At 46.2% G+C, this 20,614-nt stretch overlaps 9 protein-coding genes across 9 annotated transcripts; 6 read left to right on the forward strand and 3 right to left on the reverse strand.

Moving 5' to 3' along the window:
• Positions 1 to 526: 526 nt before the first annotated feature.
• On the forward strand, positions 527 to 1,234 carry BJ212DRAFT_1479937 (uncharacterized protein; the record flags this gene model as incomplete). The annotated part of the gene is made up of 1 exon (XM_041339976.1): positions 527 to 1,234. The coding sequence occupies one exon, from the start codon at positions 527 to 529 to the stop codon at positions 1,232 to 1,234; it is 708 nt and encodes a 235-aa protein (XP_041194169.1).
• Positions 1,235 to 1,972: 738 nt separating this feature from the next.
• On the forward strand, positions 1,973 to 3,429 carry BJ212DRAFT_1446573 (uncharacterized protein; the record flags this gene model as incomplete). Its single annotated transcript, XM_041338272.1, has 6 exons — positions 1,973 to 2,063; positions 2,112 to 2,252; positions 2,369 to 2,536; positions 2,587 to 2,735; positions 2,788 to 2,868; positions 2,965 to 3,429. 6 exons carry the CDS (start codon positions 1,973 to 1,975, stop codon positions 3,427 to 3,429), a joined length of 1,095 nt encoding a protein of 364 aa, XP_041194170.1.
• Positions 3,430 to 3,806: 377 nt separating this feature from the next.
• On the forward strand, positions 3,807 to 4,323 carry BJ212DRAFT_1479939 (uncharacterized protein; the record flags this gene model as incomplete). Its single annotated transcript, XM_041339977.1, has 3 exons — positions 3,807 to 4,036; positions 4,089 to 4,236; positions 4,285 to 4,323. The coding sequence occupies 3 exons, from the start codon at positions 3,807 to 3,809 to the stop codon at positions 4,321 to 4,323; spliced, it is 417 nt and encodes a 138-aa protein (XP_041194171.1).
• Positions 4,324 to 5,108: 785 nt separating this feature from the next.
• BJ212DRAFT_1576554 (uncharacterized protein) lies at positions 5,109 to 7,049 on the reverse strand (the record flags this gene model as incomplete). Its single annotated transcript, XM_041342163.1, has 3 exons — positions 6,428 to 7,049; positions 5,392 to 5,502; positions 5,109 to 5,339 (listed from the first exon to the last, which is right to left on the reverse strand). The coding sequence occupies exons 1-3, from the start codon at positions 6,947 to 6,949 to the stop codon at positions 5,109 to 5,111; spliced, it is 864 nt and encodes a 287-aa protein (XP_041194172.1). The 5' UTR covers positions 6,950 to 7,049.
• A 2,607-nt stretch (positions 7,050 to 9,656) lies between these two features.
• On the reverse strand, positions 9,657 to 11,425 carry BJ212DRAFT_1446574 (uncharacterized protein; the record flags this gene model as incomplete). Its single annotated transcript, XM_041338273.1, has 10 exons — positions 9,657 to 10,001; positions 10,053 to 10,103; positions 10,156 to 10,220; positions 10,245 to 10,404; positions 10,432 to 10,473; positions 10,524 to 10,541; positions 10,594 to 10,964; positions 11,022 to 11,078; positions 11,133 to 11,347; positions 11,400 to 11,425. The coding sequence occupies 10 exons, from the start codon at positions 11,423 to 11,425 to the stop codon at positions 9,657 to 9,659; spliced, it is 1,350 nt and encodes a 449-aa protein (XP_041194173.1).
• A 790-nt stretch (positions 11,426 to 12,215) lies between these two features.
• BJ212DRAFT_1348797 (thioredoxin-like protein) lies at positions 12,216 to 13,496 on the forward strand. Its single transcript, XM_041335433.1, has 6 exons — positions 12,216 to 12,437; positions 12,501 to 12,524; positions 12,586 to 12,671; positions 12,725 to 12,923; positions 12,977 to 13,055; positions 13,105 to 13,496. The coding sequence occupies exons 1-6, from the start codon at positions 12,337 to 12,339 to the stop codon at positions 13,261 to 13,263; spliced, it is 648 nt and encodes a 215-aa protein (XP_041194174.1). The 5' UTR covers positions 12,216 to 12,336; the 3' UTR covers positions 13,264 to 13,496.
• A 30-nt stretch (positions 13,497 to 13,526) lies between these two features.
• BJ212DRAFT_1298955 (uncharacterized protein) lies at positions 13,527 to 15,295 on the reverse strand (the record flags this gene model as incomplete). Its single annotated transcript, XM_041332770.1, has 3 exons — positions 13,527 to 13,892; positions 13,947 to 14,863; positions 14,926 to 15,295. The coding sequence occupies 3 exons, from the start codon at positions 15,293 to 15,295 to the stop codon at positions 13,527 to 13,529; spliced, it is 1,653 nt and encodes a 550-aa protein (XP_041194175.1).
• A 440-nt stretch (positions 15,296 to 15,735) lies between these two features.
• On the forward strand, positions 15,736 to 18,438 carry BJ212DRAFT_1587148 (uncharacterized protein; the record flags this gene model as incomplete). The annotated part of the gene is made up of 4 exons (XM_041342398.1): positions 15,736 to 15,753; positions 15,988 to 16,040; positions 16,111 to 16,269; positions 16,465 to 18,438. The coding sequence occupies 4 exons, from the start codon at positions 15,736 to 15,738 to the stop codon at positions 18,236 to 18,238; spliced, it is 2,004 nt and encodes a 667-aa protein (XP_041194176.1). The 3' UTR covers positions 18,239 to 18,438.
• A 1,002-nt stretch (positions 18,439 to 19,440) lies between these two features.
• On the forward strand, positions 19,441 to 19,999 carry BJ212DRAFT_1479946 (uncharacterized protein; the record flags this gene model as incomplete). The annotated part of the gene is made up of 2 exons (XM_041339978.1): positions 19,441 to 19,456; positions 19,506 to 19,999. 2 exons carry the CDS (start codon positions 19,441 to 19,443, stop codon positions 19,997 to 19,999), a joined length of 510 nt encoding a protein of 169 aa, XP_041194177.1.
• Between the last annotated feature and the right edge of the window lie 615 nt (positions 20,000 to 20,614).

Consider the following 20,614-nt stretch of genomic DNA (forward strand, 5'->3'; position numbering starts at 1 on the left):
ACTTCAACATATCCTTACTCCCCAGCTGCATGCTTCTCTTCCCTCCTTCTTGAACTTCAGTTTTGTCTGTTCGATCTTCTCCTTGTCACATCTTCGACACGTTATTTTTAGTGTATTAGCAGCTAGCTCTCCTTTACTAACACCGGAATTTCGACTGAAATAAAGGTAGCCATTATTTTACGGAAATCATACGTAATCGGAAAATAAACCCAACGTGGACGAGCGCCTCGTGTTTCCCGTAAATATTCACTTACTACTTCGTCTCGCTATAGCCAAGTCTCGCCCGTTGCGCGCTCGCAGTATGCCTTGCGCGCTCATTGTCTTCTCACGACGATGGTGCGCATGGCATCCTGCTTGCTCCGCAATACCTACCACCCCAGCAGTACAAAACACTGCCCTGGACAACTAGGACAGCATTGGAACTTGTCATCGCGAGCTCTCGGAATGTCCGAATGGTGTACATGTAGTTGTTGTTCTGTTGCTGATGGTGGCCGTCTTCTGCAGGCCAAAAAAACCCGCTGCAGGCATGTTGAGGCTGATCAGCGCAATCAAGACCGCCTTGCAATGCTGGAGACTTGGAGATAAGCATCAGCGAGGAACATCCACAGCCTCATCAGACACCCGCCCTAGCAATCTCCCAGCCCAGTCATCATCCCCCCTTTCCTCTACCCATGACCAAGCAGCTCTGCCTCAGGTGGAGGCAGCCATGGTTCTACCTGCACCTGCCTCAGGTGGGGGCTTGTATGGACATCCATTACCCGACCTAGACGACAATTGGGGGTCAGGCCCTTATGATGATGGCTATCTGATGGATTTGGATGACATGTCCAGTGCAGATGGTGATGACTGCCCTTTTTTCAGCTTGGACGATGAAGATATAGTACATAATCATGATGTGCTGTTTCTGCATGATCTGGAGGAGGAACTTATACTAGATGATGACATTGGTGACCACCTTTCAGATGAGGGTGCTGATCTTGATGCAGCAGATGATCTTGTCAACAACCCTGCCTTTCAAGCAGCTAATGCACTTGATGATGGTGAAGATGATGCACAACAAGGAGATGCTGATGAAGACGAAGACTTGTTCGATGAGCCTCCTGCTTTTGATGAACATTCTGCTATTTGGAATGCTTATGTGCGAGCATATGTTGCTGCTGCATTTAAGGGAGCCACTCACAAAGTGTGCCGCATCATCTTAGATGGTGTCACACGTGCACTGACTTCCACTTGAGACAATGCACCAGATCTCGATTTCGAGGGCCTCAATAACATGGGCAGGACTCTGCCAACTATTGAGAAGTGCCTTGGCATTAATCTCAACTCAATCATCACCTACCTTTTTCTATGCCCAGTCTGCTGGCAGGTACATGACTCATCGACACTCTATAATGACGACCTTGATGCAATATGCAGTGAAGAAGACTGTGATGGCATACTCTACACTACAAAGTCTCTTGCCACTGGCAAGCAGAAATGAAAACCAACAAAAGTCCTCCCTTATGTTCCACCATGCTGTGCTATCCAGCACTGGCTTCTCTGGCCTGGGAAGTATGAACAGCTGCAGCAATGGAGGAAGGAGGATGACGAGCCCACACATGTACCACTGGTTGACGCCATGGATGCTTTTCCAACTCCATGGCTCCCAATGCACAATATCCATGATGCCTTCAGATGGCGTGCTATTCAAGCAGGTTTGCAGCGCATACACCCTGAAGCACGAATTGCTCAGGTATATGGTGATGGTGTAAACCACCTCCTGCAATGCTTTGTGTCCCTCCTGTGCAGACTTATTTGGCAGATTAATCTTGACTGGTAAGCATTCACTCTACAATCCTTGTTGTCCACTAATCTATCTATTTTCAGGTTTCAATCTGTCAAGCGCAGGAATCATTCGACCAGAGTGCTCTATATGACATGTTGTAACAATCCTTGAGGCGTGCGGTACTTAACTGAAGAGACCTTCCTTATCATGGTCATTCCAGGACCAAATGAACTGACACTCGACCAGCTTAACAAGATAATGGACAGGTTCATGAGTGAAATGATACAACTATATTCCAGTATGTGCTGTTCTAAACAACGAGTCATTGTATCTGACTATGCACTAGGACATGATTTTCGGGTACACGGACATGAGAACAAGTTTCCCATCCACTCTGTTCTCAACTCCGAGGTGTGTGATTTACCTGCGAATCGCAAGCTCGAGGGACTTGCATCATTCTCATCAAAACTTTTTATGTGCCCGCAGTGTGAAACTCCATCTTATCACCTAGCCGATCCATGATGCTTCGATGCAGAATGTAAGTAATTTGTCCGAGTCTGACACATATGTTTTCTGACACATTTGCAGGTTTCAAATTATGAGACCCCTGGCGATATATCCGATATGCATTTCGAGCCCACTCAGCAGAAGATGCAGACAAGCAAGAAATCTTTGACCGTCATGGAGTATCATGGTCCCCTCTCAATAGACTCCCAGGTTGGCTTACATCACTCAATTCTGTTGTAGAATTTATGCACTGCATTTACCTGTGTGAGTGACTCATTCTATAATGAATGATTGATTGACAAATCTGTTACTAGGCATGGTCAGGCACGTCACAAAGATAATTATCCTTCAATTGGGAATGCTCAGTCCAATTCCACGTAACGACTGGTATCCCCTTGAACAAATTGATGAGTTTTTCTCCCAAATCATATGGCCAGTCTCAGTAGGACGATTACCTCCATCAGTATGTGGTCATCCACAATATACTTGCTGTGCTTTCTAATCAACAATTAAAGGTTACTTCTTCCTCTTTGAAGGCTGATCAATGGCACCTTCACATTAGCGTTCTTTTTGTTGGACTTTTTGTTTCATGGGAGGTTGATGGCACGTTGCCTGACATTGATGCACTGAAATCAAGATCAAATACAAAGAATGCGACTGCACATGTGAAGGCTGAGAAAATTATGCAACAGCGATGTTTAGAGACTTTGTTATCAGAAACTGAAAATCCTACAGATGAGCAGCTCGATGAGATCAACACTTCAACAATGGATAGATCTATTCGGCACCACTATGAAACTGTCCTCACATTCTCTACCACAATCCAAATCCTTTCATCCTGCTCGATTAGTCCAGATGAGATTGACTGTGGATGTGCTGCTCTGTCAAGAGCATGTCAAAACTGGGCCCATATGGGCTGTCATATGACACCCTACTTTCACTTCGCTCAGCACCTTCACTGTCAGCTTCTCCAATTTGGACTGTGCTATGCTACATGGGCCTTTCCTTACGAATGTAATAATGGTTTTCTTGGTAGGATGAACCACAACAACCACAAGGGCGGTGAGCTTGAATGTACCATGATGCATAAATGGTGGAAATGGGTATTGGTATGTGATCTCATTGGCTGTTTCCTTTCATCACATTATTTTCGCTGAGTTTTGTTGTAGCTGAATGCTTTTCATAGACTTCTGGAGCTTGATGATAATGATTGTGATTCTGTCGAGCTTCTTGAGTCGTGCCTTAAAGGAGGAACTTGTCCATGTCGTGGAACTTTACAGGAGTACTTAGCACAATTTGGAGAGGAAGGAAATCTATGTGAGTTGCCTTAGTTGAACTGTATGTGTCCGTTCTAATGAGAGCAGGACATGTGACTTATCCCCACCATCACAAGAACCTTAATCTTCAGGCCATCAATCCACTACTGTATGGACTGGTCTTGCGTTTTCTGCAGAACACCTGGAGAGATGATAATATCATCATCCATGCTGATGTTGTTCTTGCAAATGAGGGTATCTGTTTCATGGGACACGTCATGTCTTATTCGCACATCTTTGTTGAAGCTCTTCATTATGGTGCTGCAACCCAGCCCTGTGGACAATCAGCTTGCTATGGCTACATTGCAGGTTGCACTGCTGTTGAAATACAGTGGATATTCAAGATCAAACTTGACTATGACCATGACCGTCAACTTTCTAAAACAGTAGCTGTCATTTGTCGATTCATTACAAGTGATGGAGTGCCTGCATTCCCATGGGATTTACAGTTTGTCTTGTTTCATTTCTCGAGTGATTGGTTCCCAATTTTTCTATTGCAGTGCTGTTGATCTAGGTGTTCAGGTCTGGCATGCCAATATTCTTGGTGACACAGAGGCCATTGATGCTGAGCTCTTGTCTGGTCAGCTAATATTTATCCCGATCACTGTCCATGGCTCTGATTACTGGGTGACAGTCACCCACAACCATGTATGTACTGTACAAATTACATCGCCACTACTGCTAATTGTGCACTAGGACAGGACAGAGGTTGACATGGAAGTCACTGATGATTGATTATGCCTGCAGGATATTGTACCAAGGACCCTGGTGACTGCGTCACCCACACTGTTCTTATCTAGTATGAAGGTTTTACTCTCTGTCACACTATTCTGGTTGGGATCTTACCACTGACTATCTGATCAAGATTCCATTCATGATAGGTTCTACAGTGTGTGCAGTCTAACATTACAAGTCCAACCTATCTCTCTGCAACAGAGCAGAGAAGTGCCAATGCTCATTCGTAAATGCCTATCCATGTCGCTTCACTGTTAGTATTTGGTTCATAATCAAACTGTTAACTTACTGTCAAAGTCTGCATCTGGATGCAAATGATTGAGCATGAGTTACAAGTCATAACCATACCTTGAACACTGACCATTTGGTCCAGGTATCAGTTCTTGGTCTTTGATACCCTCTTCATCCTCTCCATCATATGCCACATCATTACTATGAGCAGCTCCAAGTTCACTGTTCCTCTGATCTGCAGTGTCAAAGCTGTCTTCTTGCCATGGAGTCATTTGGGAAGGAGCATCCATGTTAGGGTGTGCAGCTAGCCAGTCAGCACTAATGAATGCCCTGGAGATCTTGAGTTTCTTGATTCCTGGTTGTGGTAGGTCCTTGTCACACAGCTCTCCTCTTGTGATGGGAACACTGAAGTTATGTCCACCTCGCTCTGCTTTTCATTTACTGACAGTAGCATCCATCAACAGGACTTTTTCATTGACCTTAAAGTGCAAAAGGTCAGGTCTATTCAAGCAGTGTTGTCCTTGTCTCACCTGCTCATCTTGATAGGCTGGGGGTCAAGAAGCCCAAAAAGCATCTGCATTCTTCCCCCTCGATGATTTCTTCCCAGTCATTTGTGGAGCTATCTCAGTATTGGACTCAAATTCGATGGTGGGTCTGCTACTGTTACCTCCCCCACTATCTGACTCATCTGTAGATTGATAACAGACTTGGAAAAACCAGTCCCATTCAGGGCCATCCGTGCCAGTCTCCTTCCTGACATCAACAGCCAATCTTTCAGTGTTTTTCTGGCACAATATGGTAAGTTCAGTGCTTAGTATGCAGCTTAAAAATACTTACACGACCTTTGTGGGCAGTTTGCCACTGCTTGATCTTCTTTGCAACCACCATATCTGCCCCTTTGCCTCCTTTCTTCACAATGTCCTTGGTGTTTTCAAACACCTCCCACAACTGTCTAACAATGTCAGCATCTGTTTTTTGTGCAAGATGGTCTGCATGAAGCTGAGGATACACTTCACATCCTTTTTGTTGAACATAATGAATCATGTCATTGCACCACTCTGCGTTATCAGACCATGATCCAATGAAATTTGGATGCAGGAGGTTGGCATCATGAGTGGGGCACTCAAACCAGAAAACTCCGTCCTCGATCACCTCAAACAACAGAGCTTGTTTTGAATCCGAAATGCCCATTGTGTGAAAGAAGGAGTGTCGGATTGCATTCTGGAGAACATGTAAGTGGATATATTTATTATGAAACACAGGTGACTTACATTGAAAATGTTGTCTCTTACCGCCTTTGTTGCCTTGTCCACAGACTTCATGGTCAGAACTGCAATGTTCAAGCCTCGAAGGTCATCTATCATTGTGACCAGTTCCTGCATCAACATGCCTTGCGCCTTGACTGTCACATGGAGATCATATACCATGGTTCGGTGCTCTTCAACAATTGTCTACAATGCAGCATTCTCATTGGTGAGATGTTGGATGCATTGCTCGTGGTCAGTACGCTTGTTGCTCACCAACTCTAGCTGCTCAATTTTCATGCAAAGGTTTGAGATGAGGGTGTCTATATGTACAAGTTTATCCAAGAGTGCTGCACTAGAAGCTCCAGGTCTGGAATTGATATGCATAGGTGCTGGTTGTTGATGTGAGTTCAACAAGGCTGAGCATTGCGATATTTCAGTTCTGGTTGAGCTCCGGGTCGAAAGCCACCTGCACCAGTCTGTCCAGATCATGGGGTTGGTGCTTGCAGTGCCAGGTGATGTCTAATAGGAGGTTCAAATACGCTGCTTGCTGGAGTAACTGACAATTCACACGATTCCAGTAGCGGTGTGACTGATGAGGGTCGAGAGGAGACTGTCCTTGGGCCTACCCGACCTGTCGCTAGGTTCAATGGCACTGGAGCACAAGCCTTTGTAATGTGCCATGGGGCAGCCAGAGGAGAGCTGGGGGGAAGGGAGGAGTACTCTTCATCTTCAACAGGTGTGGGACTGCGCTGTCTATTGAACACTGGCTGATGTCTCTCTGTGCAAAGCACTGGGTCGATATATCCATCAGGGTCATCATTGAGACCCTCATCATTGTCATCCTCGGCTTGTTCTTCAGTGTGGTACCATTGCCGCTGCTGCATTTGCCTGGTAAGTGCCTCTGATTCTGCAATACTCATCTCTGGCTCAAATACTCTGGGAGGTTCAAATGGATCTAGGAATGTCACAGGGCCAGACCCGTCCCCTTTCCCCCCTCCTGCAGGTTGTACTTGCTTTGCACCAGACATGCTAGGTATAGCTTCTGGTTTCCGTTTCGTGCCAGCTGCTGATCGTGGCTTGATAGCACCGGGTGGCCTGAAGGGGACACTGGCTGGCTTATTGGGCACATTTCTTGTGAGGCCTACCATAACTATGGTCTGGAAAGGGTGCAGCTTAGGTGGATGGGTCAAAATGTGCAGGATGCGAGGCTGGAAGAACGGAACTGAGTAGATTAGAGCAATTTCTAGGCTACCACCAATTGAGCTGTTTCAAGTAGCTTGACCATGTGCAAATAATGGCTTCTGATTATTCAGGGGAAATGAGTTCCTTTATTGGGCGATAACTTGCTGATTGCTTGGACAAACGGTAAAATAAAGGTGACATGTTTATCTTATGGTTATCCACTGTATATCTTTCCATTACTTGTCATTTCCACAACATTTTCCCCTACCATTATTTGACCCCAAATTCCGGTGTAAGACTTTGTAACAAATGCAGGCTTGATAATATATATCCAATCCTCCGAGCAGGTTAGGATGTAGGCCCGCAACGACTCATTGCAAATATCTGTTGAGAGCTTCCATTAATAATCTCGCACTGCCGGCCCTATATTGTCCTGCAAGCTTTATATCTGAAGGTACATGGCACGCATATACGGCCTTGACACTTCAAGCAATGGCATCATGAGAGGACGAGCTTTCTGGCGACCAAGCAGCACAGATAACCCTATGCATTAGCACCTCCAATTAGTGGAAGTCACAGGTGCAAAATCACATTGCTCAATTACAAGGTACAGTCTAGTATGCAAACAACCGCAGCAATCCCAATAAAGGGGGGGGGGAAATTTTCCAAGGCAGCGCTGTGTAACACAGCACAGAGTAAAGGTAATTTACCACTGTAAGTAAACATGCAATGAAAGAAGAAGTATACGTGAATGTCTGGTGAAGAAAGAATAGAGTAAAACAGCTGGACTGAGATAGATTCTGTTTGAATAATGAGATTTTAAAAATTGCTGTAACAATAATTTTACTTACATACACAGCGCGGCGGGAACTCATCAGCGATCGTAAACATGCATAGATTCGTATGCCAGAGATGGCGCCTATATGGTGAAAATATCAGCGTTTAATGTGATCCGAATTCACAGACACGCACCGAAAGCAGTGAAGAAATTTCCTACGACTGATAGCGCAGATGGATCCCAAGGTGTCTTCAGTATGGCGATTGTTGATATGATTGTATAGCCAGTGGCTGTGACGATCATGCGGTTTAACAATAGTTCGCCCAACTGGTGAAACTCACTGCTATTATCTGCTGCTGTGACTCTTTCGAGCTCGGCCCAGGTGGTGCCCACGATAGAGAGGCAAACTGACACAGCCACATGTCAGGCCTTCAGGGATGGTATATTTCAATCGTGCTTGCCGTCTGTAACAAAACCTTGGCGATTGGCAAGTTTAAGCCCGGGATATGAGTCGTCTTGTTGGTACATTGAGTCTGTGCTGTCTTTTTGGGACTCGGAAGGTAATGGAAACATTGAAAACCAATGTACGTAGGATCCTACTTATATAGACAGCAGCAATAAATTATTATATTTTAATCTGGCTTCAATGGTAGCTGCAACATTTTGATATGTTTGACATATGTAGTTGTCCACGGCGAAGGTTTTGTCCGATCTGCACCTGGATCTCGATTGCATACTTGTTCCTTCTTAATATGGTAATTTGTTTGGCGTTCAGTTGTGCAAAGTACCACTGACGCTTCAAGTAACATTTTTACTTGCATGGCCATCCTCTGGCACCCGCACGCTGAGCATAATCGCAGTGCTGCGCTAAAGAGTTTTGAAAAATCTATGTACATTACTTACTACAAGACTAATTACATCCTAATTCTTGTTCTCAGACACATGGTCAATGGATTGCTTCTCAAGATCTCACTCGGTGCACCCATCACCACATTCGAATACATACAGGTACAAATTTGAATGAATCACATATCGATACGTAACACCGCTCACATAGCAAATCCCCGACTCCAGATCTGCAGATTTACGGCGGAGCAGGATGAACTTCCCATTCCCCAGTCCTTGCACTGTGTTCCGCGGGAATGGTAACAACACGTTTTAGCACCACTCTAGCAACGGCAGCGGTGCTAAACGCGGCACTCAACTCGTGCACCCTCCAACATTGTTGCCCGAGCTTGCTGGAACCCCTGATGCACATGCGCATTGGCACGGGCATGAGCGCTACAACAAGACACTCTGACCTATTTTAGTATACGGCCACGAACAGGCTTCGCGGTCATGTGTTCTTTATCACCTATCTTTTTGCTTATCCAGAATACCCCACTTCACCGCATCAAACACCATTCTTTTGTAACTTTTGTTGCGCTCGTCCTGTTCCGGTGACTCAAGGCACGCTTTATTTTATGGTCGTCACGAACAGGCTTCGCGGCTGTGCAATGTGCCCCCTTGTATAAGGCTACCCATCATATTATTTTATTCATTGATTGATGTACTACACGCTAGGATACAAACAATACAGCGTCTGAATGAGGTTTGACTGCCATGTTAGCAACAGGAAGCACATTTACCAGAGGTGGGTATTCTCGCAACGAAGGAAGTCAGTGAATAATGATACCGATACTGATATTCTCAAGCAGCAGTTCTCAGGTAAGGAGACAGCTTTGGTCAGCACCTCTGCAGATGGAAAAGGCAACTGCAGTGTTGGGTTGCGGGATCGAATGCTGGTAATGAGAGCAGAGGTTCACAGCTGGACTATCAAGGACATGCCTATTCCGCAAGGTCATTTTAAAACAGCGGTCGATCTCAGTGCTAGTGTACAGTGTAGAACACAGTGATCATGATGTACCGTTCTCATATCCTCCATTGCACGAGCCCTCCTGCAGTTGCCTTTCTGCCTTTTCCCATTCAGCAACAGTACCACCTTCACCTTTACTTTCCCAATGCCACTGGTCTAAGATCTTCTCTTTCAGAACCTCCATCTCCTCTCGTCCGTTGCCTCGATCTGTCCCATCATAATAACCAGGTGCGCGAAAATCGTACATCTTTCCTGTACGTTTCGATTCACATGCTACGAATTGAGCGAACGGGAGGCGGACGTCCTGGTATGCTTTCAGCGCGACGGGCACGTTATCCAATGTTGTGAGTGGGTGTGCAAGAAGGCGACCAAGGACAAAAGCATCCTTGATACAAAGAGATGAGTTTGCATGATCTGCTAAATGAACATGCCATACCTCGATTGCCTGACCAGCCCCAGCCCCACAGTAGGGCGTCATGGCATGGGCCTATGTATATGATCTAGTCAAAGGATTGTCGTGGCAGCAAAGAGGGGCTCACCGCATCACCTATCAGCACAACTCTGTCGCAAGTGAATAACGGCAATTCATTTACCACGTGAAGTGCTCATCTTGAAGGGTTTTCGAAACGCTGCGAAAAATATTCATGAGTCGAGGATAGCACAAACGACTCGGCCCAAATTACGTTCAGGGGGTGCTTGGCGTCAGGCTCGAAGTCCTGATATGCTTCCTCAGCCTCTTCTAGCGACACATCTGAAACCCAATGGCCTTCAAAAGGTGTGCCAGCTTTCTATTCATCAGAAGCATATGCTGCGACATTGATCTGCGTTCCTTGCGAAACAGGATACGAGACGATGTGCTTTCAAGTGTTCGTCAGCAAGTAGGGACCAGTTGGTTGTGATAAATTACCTTTCCCTTCCCGCAGAACTACGAAATAAAAGTTATTCCTGACAATCCTGACCGCTTTCTGAGGACTTACTATAATGAAATACTTCAAAGCTACGTTATTTGGATCCAATTCCGAGAGCTTCTCCGCTGGAAAGACGCTACGATAGACAAGCGTTCCAGTCCAAGATGGTTGAGTATAGTGTCTTATCTTGCTTGGGTCTACGGTGTCTGGGCCTATTGCTTCAAAGAATGTCTTCCGCACTGATGAGTGGATACCGTCTGCCCCTACTAACACGTCGGCGGTCGATGTGCTGTCATCAGTGAAGTAGAGGATGAGTGATCCTGGTGATTGCTTTTCATATTTGGTAAGCCGTTTATTAAAGTGGACAGTGCATGAGGACGAGATGCTTTGCTTGAGAACGTCAATGAGATCCTTGCGATGCATATTGGATCCCGGTCTAACTGTGAAAGGTCTTGTCATCTTCCTACCCCCAGTTCGAAATAATGGAGTTCACAGACACGTTTTGAAGACATCAAAACCACCCTCTGGGGCATTAGACTTCCTTAATCTCAGACCTGTTGAAACGGACCAGGTTAAACGCGGTTGCGACACAGGTTCTCGAAACAGACCGTAGCTAGAGGAAGGGTGGGGGGATTTTTCATATAATCCGAGTTCCACCATGACCTCCGCCGTGCGTCGCGAGACTGAAATCCCAGCCCCAGCGGTCGCGATGACATCGCGCGCTTCGTATAAGTCTATGTGAATATCACGCCCTGCGAACTTGCCAATCGTGATAGCGAGGACAAGCCCTCCTATGCCTGCACCACTACATAGGGAGTTTAGTCTGCGTCCCGTTTGTGAGAAGTTATCCGATTCACCAGATTGCTACTCGAAACTTGGGAGTGGAGGATGAGAACAACATTGGACGTGCGTTAGCTGAATTGGAGTAGCATAGTAGGCTGAGTAGCCATGCGACTCCCGTCACCCCGCCTGGTCGCGCTATTTGAGTTGTGTAAATTCTCCTCGCAGGCCTTAGGTGTAAAAGTAAATGACCTTGCCACTTACGCAGTTAGTACATAGTCTGATGGCTTTATGTACTTCTCGATTTCTGAATTGGATTCCAATTGCCCTCATCGCATGATATGCACATATGCAGGCACCTTGCCGGGGCCCTGTTTGAATTGGACTTATCAGGCATAAATACGATTGTGCCCATAACTTAACCATCGATCGGAGAAATGCTGCAAATACATGGTGGAGATCGTTTTGCCTGTTGATCGATCACGGTGAGTATTTGCAATGTGCACCAGGAATCTACTGACAACGACAAACTTCAGCGCCATCTCAAGTAACGAAGGAGAGACGTTAATGAAGAAAAGACAGTAGCGGGGGTGCAACGTTACCTTGAAGCGAAGATGGAATCTGGGGTCTTTTCATTATGAATGACGGACTTTGTTTGCTCAGGGTTTGAAGTGGAACCGAGAAAGGTACGAATGATAACAAGACACCATAATCAGAGCTCGTCAGTTACTACTTAGTACGAGCTTCGCACTTCGTCGTCGTTTCGACAAAGTTTTCCTTATGCTATGGCAGATTCGCCACATGATATAGTCTTCTTGAGTGGCGTGCAAGCATGTGCAAGTACATGCACACAGGATCAGACCCTGAAACAAATTCTTCATTCGGACGCGTTTGATGGGTTCACGACTAGCCAAACAAAGACACATAACACGTCGGTTAAGTGGATTTATTATTTCATATAAAATCTTCACGCGTGGGACACCACTCAAACAATTCGCCTCTTTTCTGAATTCGCAACCCAGCATCACTACAATGGCCGTCTTCGTTCAGCGCCCAGCACCAGCCTTCACAGCTACCGCAGTCGTAGAGGGTGAATTCAAGGAGACCTCCTTGTCCGAATACCTGGGCCAATGGTACGCGTCTCATGCGTCAGACATTCGTGAGAGGAGTGGCTAACATTAGCAATTATCTGCAAGGGTGATTCTTTTCTTCTATCCCATGTAAGGATGATCTTTCTCCTCCAGCGTCATATTCTCACCATGGCTGTCGTCACGCAAACAGGGATTTCACATTCGTTTGTCCAACTGAGATCTTGGCTTTCAATGATGCGCTTCCTCGATTCAAAGCGCTGAATGCATCCGTTCTCGGTTAGTTCGGAATCATTTTGTGGTCTATTAGACGCGTTCTGATGGTTTTATAGGTGTTTCCACGGATTCTCAGTATTCACACTTTGCATGGGCGCAACAACCGAGGAAGCAGGGCGGCATTGGACCTGACCTCAAGCTACCTTTGGTTGCGGACAGGAACATGACGATATCCAAGGATTATGGTGTCCTCATCGAGGAGGAAGGTATCGCACTGCGTGGTTTGTTCATCATTGACCCCAAGGGTATCGTCAGGTAGGTTCTCTATAAATCCTAGACCACTTTGGTAACTGACAGACTGTTAATAGGCAAATCACTGTTAATGATTTGCCCGTTGGTCGATCTGTGGACGAAACCATTCGTCTTCTCCAGGCCTTCCAATTTGTGGTACGGTTTTTTCTTTGTATATCGTAACGTTTCACTGCATCTTTTGCAGGAGGAACATGGAGAGGTTTGCCCTTTGGGCTGGACTGAGGGTGATAAAACCATCAAGCCGGACCCTAAAGGATCTATGGACTACTTCTCGACAGTGGATGATGCGGCCACCAATGGTCATGCGAACGGGCATGCCAAGAAACGTCTTCGCACAAATTGATAGATGGGTTTGCATGACTGCTAGATGTGATTACGGTCGACACTTCTCGTGCAGTTAGAACACCAAGGTAGACTTTCGGTATCTAGCCGTTTAATTTTCGCATACATATATCTTGCATATCACTATACATACTTACATCCTGTTATGGTAACACTTGACTTTCAACATTCTGAAGTTCACCAAGCTCGACGAAATGAAGTCAGATATAATTGAAGCCAAATAGATAAATTTCTACTCTAGTGTATCTGGCCAACGCTTGACTATCACTCCCTCCTGTGAAACCAGACTCCACACAGCCCAACGTCTGCCTCTAGCGATGGATCCGGAAAACAAAACTGAATGTCACTCAGCGTAGAGCAAGCTTTCGTCCACATTTTGGCATGTGTCCTCTCTGTACCTGAGCTCACAAACTCACTTGATAGAACAACGCCCACAGGTGAAGTAATCAACATCGAGGAAAGGCCAGACGAGGGCGTTGTGGGAGTATTGGATGATGTGGACAGTTGGAGGGATCCAGACAATGGGGGTGTCAACAATTGTGACTGTCTGGAACGAAATGGTGTGGTGATCTTGAGTGTGCGCAGGCCATTAAACCGCGAGATGATTGCATCGATGATGCCATATAGTATCTTCGAGCAAAGCGTCAAAATCAACGATTCTTGAATTCAGAAAATATTACTGACTTCGGCAGTGTCATCTTCCATCCAAAGCACCTCTACCTCCAAAACGGTGAGGCCGCGACTATTGGCAGCGCCGCTACCGGACAGTATTCCACCAGCAGCACCCAAGAATTTTTCAACTGTTCGTTTGTCCACTTCGTGAGTGAAGACTACATCCAGTTTGGAGACACCTTGAATTGCACGGAGGAGTACGGCAGGCCGCAACCCTGTGTACAGCGTGGTGGTGACATCCAAAACAACAGTTTGGAGCGCTTGTCCCAGTAAGGAGCATATTGCCATCATGAGTCGTGGAGGAGCATGTAGTTGAGAGAGCGATGGCAACATGGTTTCTCGTGCGAGACCAGATGCAAATATGGGTTGATTGAAGGAACATTCGGGTAATGAGGGATTCTCGACGACGTTAGGAAAGGCTAGATATTGTAGGGAGGATTGATTTCTGAGGAAATGTAGAATGTCGATGATTTGCTCCACAGAGATTGTGTCATCAAGGATGACCAATGTCTTCAATCGGAAAGAAAGAAGAGGCGACTGCGAAAATACTGGAACAAATGTCCGTAGCGTAAGAGATTGCAAGTTCGACATATTATGCAACGCAGTCATGAGATCAAGAGATGGTATAAGATGGCCGTCAGATGATGTCGTTGCTGGCCAAAAGTGACACAAGAAAGATTGGACCTTTGCAGCGAGAGACGCATGGGTGGCAAGGGTTCTACAAAGCTTTTCAACTTGTGGCTCTGATATCAATTGGAAGTCGAGTATCCGATATAATATGTTACGCGACGCGTCGCAGAGTTGAGCCGAAACAAGGGCAATACGCGGCAAATCGAACTTGGGTAAGAAAGACAGAATTGTCTCTAACAGCTCCACAGGAAGGCGCTGGATCGCAACACCTGCATGTGTTGCGTGTTCTGCAAACAATCCTGCACAAAAATGAACAGATTAGTTAATAGAACGGGCAAAGACTTGAGCACGCTTGCCTCACCTCCATTTTCATTTGACCGTTCTAGATCGCTGGGTGATTGTAAAGACTCCATCAAACTGGCTCTGCGTCCCAGGCCGCTGGGTCTCCTAATTTCGTCTGGTGATGCAGTAGAGGAATCACTAGAGGATCGGGGATATGTTGCAGCGGCATCACGAATGAATCCAACTGCTCCATGGCCGCCCACGGGGCTAGTGTTCTTGGACAAAGTTCTTTTGCGAGGGTTGAAGAGGGTGGTGACGCGTTTAAGAACACGACTTGGAGATTTCTCCTGGGGAACAGCACTATCTGCTGCAGCGTTTCTTCCTCCAGCTATGTCCAAATCAGAAGATAGCCTTGACGGTTCCGCAGAGCGTCGAGAGAGGAAGTGCATGATTGAACGTTGAGTTAGTTCGGACTTGAGGAGCTTATAAAAGTCAATCTTGTAGATGGGACGTTGATGGCCATATTAGAGTAGCTGCAGAGTTATTTTGAAAAACTTTCAGCCTGTTCAGAACAAAGAAGCTGCGGGAATAGTATAGAGTCGTTCTCAGGTGCTGCCGTATACAAGACTCATATATTGCCCATAAATCATATATATGAACGTCGATGTCGAGATCTCTGAATCAAGCTTAGAGCCGCGCTGTCACGGCCTTAACTCCAGTTCGACTAGCAGTTCGACGTTCAACAGTACTTGTAATTGCCAAGATTCTTGACAGCCACTCGTGATTGACACAAACGTTCTCCAGAACTGAATCGCTGGGGTGCAACTTGTAATACCTTCAAGGGTCCGAATTGCACAAGTCTTTCAAGTACCGTTCATGATTGATTTTAATGATTGAAATATTGGTGGTCAGTTCATCGATGGGTTTCACACAGTGTGTGAAGACTCGGATTCTTCGTCATTTACTAAATTACTTCTGGGAACACCGGTGCACGTCATCCAGAGGAAACTCGGAAATTTAACCAAATACCTACCACATCATCGACGTAATCATTTGCTTTGCTTCTGGTTCCTCCCGTCTCTTCTCCTCTAGACACCGTTTGGCTGGTCTGTTTTAACTTAATTTTGTTCTCTCCCATCAGCTCCTACTGGTAGGCGTCCTTGAAGTCTTGCGCCTGGAGCCGCAATACTCGAAGTGAGCGGCAGATGACTTAGAGCACCAATAATAACCTTCTTTACTACTCAAAACTCCGTACGTGAATCAGACTGGTCCGAGTCCACAATCAAGTCGTCAACGCAGTATCAAACCTTCCTGCCAATCTGGGACTGCCAGTGACCACGTTGTATGCTGTCACGACTCACGGTGGCCTGCCGGTAGTGCACCAACTCGTGGGCAACTTGAAGCTGACTAGAAGGACGTTTTGGTACAGGGCAATACCGTACTACAATTTATATCATCCTCCTGCAATCTCAATCTCGCACTAGTCGATTCGATCGTCGTTTGGGTGTCAACTTGGACTTACTACCGCTAGTACGCATTTGGATGAGCTTACTTCCCAAATGCTAAGGTACTATATCGTGAACCTGTGGAGACTCGAGTCAACTCACCCTGCTTCTAGGTACTTGTTGGCAGCATTTCGCTGGTTACGAACCTTCCTTCAAGTTAGACTCGGGTCGTCAAGGAACTTGGATGGCCAATCATCCATTGCTAAACCCGACCGGGCTCGGGTAGCCTGGATCAACGCAATGCAAAAGTTCGATGCACTAGATCAGAGCACAGATGCATTATCGGCCCCCAGACATGTCCCCACAAGGCTGATTAACATCTTCACGGGACAAGTCGAAGCCATCCAGAATGATACCACAAAGCGCTACGTCATTGCATCCTACCTCTGGAATCCAGACAGATTTACGGGCACTTCAGAACACTATTCTGGCTTGTGGGACGACATACCCCAGGCACCCACATTCGACGATTGGTTCCGTCTGACTTGCCTCATGCATCCAAACATCGTTCAGGCAGTTGATGCAGAGGAAAGGGAGTTGGATCGTTTGCACTGCCCATCGGAAGTGCCAGCAGGGCTATCGCGGGAATATTTACGAGAGATATTTTTCCTTGTCGCCAGGGAAGCCTTGTTGATGGGTCTTGAGTATGTCTGGATGGACAGCATTTGCGTCAACCAAGCGGATCCAGAAGATGTCGCACGTGAGATACCAAGGATGAGTGACTATTACAGTAATGCAGCTTGCTGCGTTGCTGTATCCGAAGCGCTACGCCGGCGCTATGCTACCGCCGAAGGCCCTTCCCAAGATGACGCAGGGCCAGAATCCAGAAGCGACCAAGCTTGGCGCAGGATTATAACTTGGATGAAGGGGTATCATGCCAAACGGGTCTGGGTCTTCCAAGAGACGTACTTGGCCAGAAAAGTTGTAGTCCGCGCTAGAAACATCCGAATCGACGCCAATGAATTGGTCAGGACTAGCGACTCGGTTTCGCCCCGCTCTCGTATCCTTCTCAGCATAACGAGCGACGAATTTCCCATTTCTCTCCCAATATCAAATTGGGATCGCCCAATGTCACCTGAACTCTGCTTGCAGTACTGTCGCAAGCGAGACTGCTCGTTCCTTCATGATAACGTCTACGGCATTCTTGGCCTATTTCCCTTCAAAATTCGCAATTCACTCCCGGTGGATTATCAACTTTCACCAGGGATCATTCTCGCCATATTTTCCTACTTGAGAGTTCGAGATGGGGATTTATCTGCTTTACTTACGCTCCAGCACGAATTCTACGAAAGGGATGAACCCGGTCTCGGCGTCTCGTGGTTTCCTGCGGGCTTTGGCTGGCAACCAAAAGATATATTTGGCGTTACGCCGCATGCCGAACTCTTGTCTCATGTTGACCCTGAGGGCATACTGCACATGTCCATGTACCATCTCGAAGTGGAGAAAGTTGCCACAAGCTTGAGTTTCGCGTCGATTGCGGTAGAGCATGATGATCTCAATATTGAGATCCATCTCATGCCACGCTATGCCGAGCTCTTCCGTAAAAGGCCGCCTCAAACCGGAATATATATTGTTGGGGGGATATTGGAACCCTCCAATAGCGGGCGCGAACCTTCTTTCTTTGGTCCGCCTACCTTGCGACAGCAAATCGCAAGCAAGGAGCGCGAGGAAAGAGAGAGGTTCTTGAATCGGAAAGCGAAAAAAGGCGAAGTTGTACTGGCAACCTTTGGGGAACAGAGTTGGTCGTTTGATGATGTTCCCAACTGGTGGTTCTGGCTTTTACTGGCAACAGATGATGAGGGAAAGACATGGAGAAGATTCGGAATAGCTATCAGCCACGAAGTTAATACTGGCTCGATCGCACGAAAGAGATTTAGTATTCGGTAATGAAAATATAGGCTACTACTGTGTGGATCATTGTGTACTAGATGTCCACTAGAGTTCGCACATTTTTGGCGTAGCGTCTATTACTAGATGGTCACCAGAGTTCGCGTTTTTTTTGCAACAACAATAGCTCCTCAACGTCTGGGTCAAAATGTACAATTCTTTTACCGTCGGATAGCCTGATGTCTAAAATACAATGCCTGCTAGTTTTTTTCTTGAGATGCGAAGAGTTGAGTCCTGCGGAGAGTGTAGCAGAGTGGGATTGTCTCAAGAGTTCGCGTTTTTGTTACACTATGTCACCCTGTCGTCGAACCATTTCACACTCCACACAACTGCGTATACACCAGCATCAACGCGTGTGTTCAGTGCCGCATTTCGGCACAGCGAAGTCTCAATTCATACATGCTGCACATATGCATCATTCTATCAAGAAAGTGGTCCCTGGAGTATTTATTTTAACATGGCCCATGTACAATCCCCATGTACCATTTCAGAATTTTCCATGATGATATGACTGCTGGAGTGTGCATTCTATGTGTAAAACTAGCCTCCAGCACCATAAACTGAGCCCTGGCATGGGAAGCACTTGGTTTTTTTTCACCAAAAAAATATGACAATGTGTATTATGCTGGGGAGAACCTATGTGCGATGTACATAAGGATTCTGTGTAGAATTGCGTGTGCTAGAGTGAAAACATGAACTCGCGTGACCATCTAGTAGAGCACATCTATGGGAGACTCGATATTTGACTTTGTTAGGAATGGAAGGGCATAAGTACTACTAACGCGCTGAAATGCAGTGTTTTGGATTATCATATATTGCTCTATGTAGAGTCGAAGCGGAATTAGGATGCAGATGCTGTGCCTGATACTGCAAAACTTACAGGTTTTCACTTGTACAGCCCAGATCTCTCTGATGATGTAGTACTACAGCATGCACAGCAACCTTGTGGCCTCCTGTAATCGGACAAGCACCCGCTCTTCCTTGAACTGCATCCCACCACCATCCAGCAGTCTTTCCATAGACTGAAACATCCATTTATCCTACCATCGCACTTTGGGAACCTTGGCAACTTTGACTCCAACAGATTCTTCAAAACTTTGTATGTTGTCCCTGGAGATAATCATCACCCAGATGATTTCTAACCGCACCCAGCTAGTACTCTCAACTTGTCCATTTCATCACACAGATCACAACCTCCATGAATGAGTGAGGAACAATGTTGGTTTTTCTCACTCTCGTTCCTCTCCTGGTTTCTGACCTTTGACAGTTCTTCCATCATTTGAAGGAACTTGGGCGAGGCTGTCCCAAGTTGCTGTCAAGGGTGCTCAATATAACTCCCATGAACATCAGCCCCATCCAAAATGTTTGGATGGGACCTGGGTGGATTTCCTCAAATACATTTACCGATTACTGGATGAACAAGAGAAGAATCAACTTATATGGCTGCATGGCATGGCAGGCATTGGAAAGTCTGCCATCATGTTCACTGTAGCTGAGAGGATGAAAGGTCTAAAAGTGACAGAAGAGATGAATGTTGAAAAGCAGCTAGCAGGAACATTCTTTTTCTCACACAAGCACATGAAATGTTGCATGGCTGGATATTTCTTTGCAACACTTGTCTACCAGCTTGCCAACAATTTCCCCAGCATTTGGAAGGATGTAAACAGGGCTATCCATGATAATCCCACTCTACTAGACCCTGATGCACCTCTCTGTGACCAGATGGAGGCTCTCTTTCCCCAACCTCTCTGGTGGCTTTGATCCAGATTGCACAAGTGTCCCCCTTTGACATTTGTTATTGATGCCCTTGATGAATGCACATCTGAACCTGAGCTTACTGATCTTATCCTTTTCCTTGCACAGGCTCTTCATGAGCCTGATCTACCCATGACACACATTCTACTCACCAGTTGCTCGGAATTGCATATCTGCAAAGCCTTTCAGAATAAGGAGGTGCAGCCATTGTTGTGTGAAATACCTGTGAAAACTTCTGGGAAGGCATTGGGACCATCGTCTTGCTAGACAGCACCAATGTTGACAATGATATCTATATATTTTTGCAGCATTCCTTTGAAGAGCTAGCAGATAACCACCCTGATTTCCTGCAGCCATCAAGGGATCAACTTGTGAAGCTGGCAAGCTGAGCAGGCAGACATTTCATTGTGGCATCTATGATGATGAAGTTTATTGGTGATGGAGACCATGATCCCTGTGATCAGCTTCACCTCATACTCAAGCTATCAAGTGAGCTGTTGCCAGGAACAGAGGTGTACAAGCTGTATGACTATATACTGAGCACATGTGCAGACCCTCAGTGGGCATACATGTACTTGTCCATCATTGCTGCCCTTGCAGACCCTTTGCTGATATCACAAG

This window comes from Suillus subaureus, assembly GCF_016647635.1.
Source record: "Suillus subaureus strain MN1 chromosome Unknown BJ212scaffold_12, whole genome shotgun sequence".
In the NCBI taxonomy this organism is placed as follows: Eukaryota; Fungi; Basidiomycota; class Agaricomycetes; order Boletales; family Suillaceae; genus Suillus; species Suillus subaureus.

Excerpts from the sequence above, each read along its gene's own strand:
- BJ212DRAFT_1348797 (XM_041335433.1), top strand. The coding sequence starts at position 12,337 with ATGGCCGTCTTCGTTCAGCGCCCAGCACCAGCCTTCACAGCTACCGCA. Across the intron at positions 12,438-12,500 it reads TCCGAATACCTGGGCCAATG|GGTGATTCTTTTCTTCTATC; the intron begins GTACGCGTCTCA and ends ATTATCTGCAAG. Across the intron at positions 12,672-12,724 it reads GCTGAATGCATCCGTTCTCG|GTGTTTCCACGGATTCTCAG; the intron begins GTTAGTTCGGAA and ends ATGGTTTTATAG.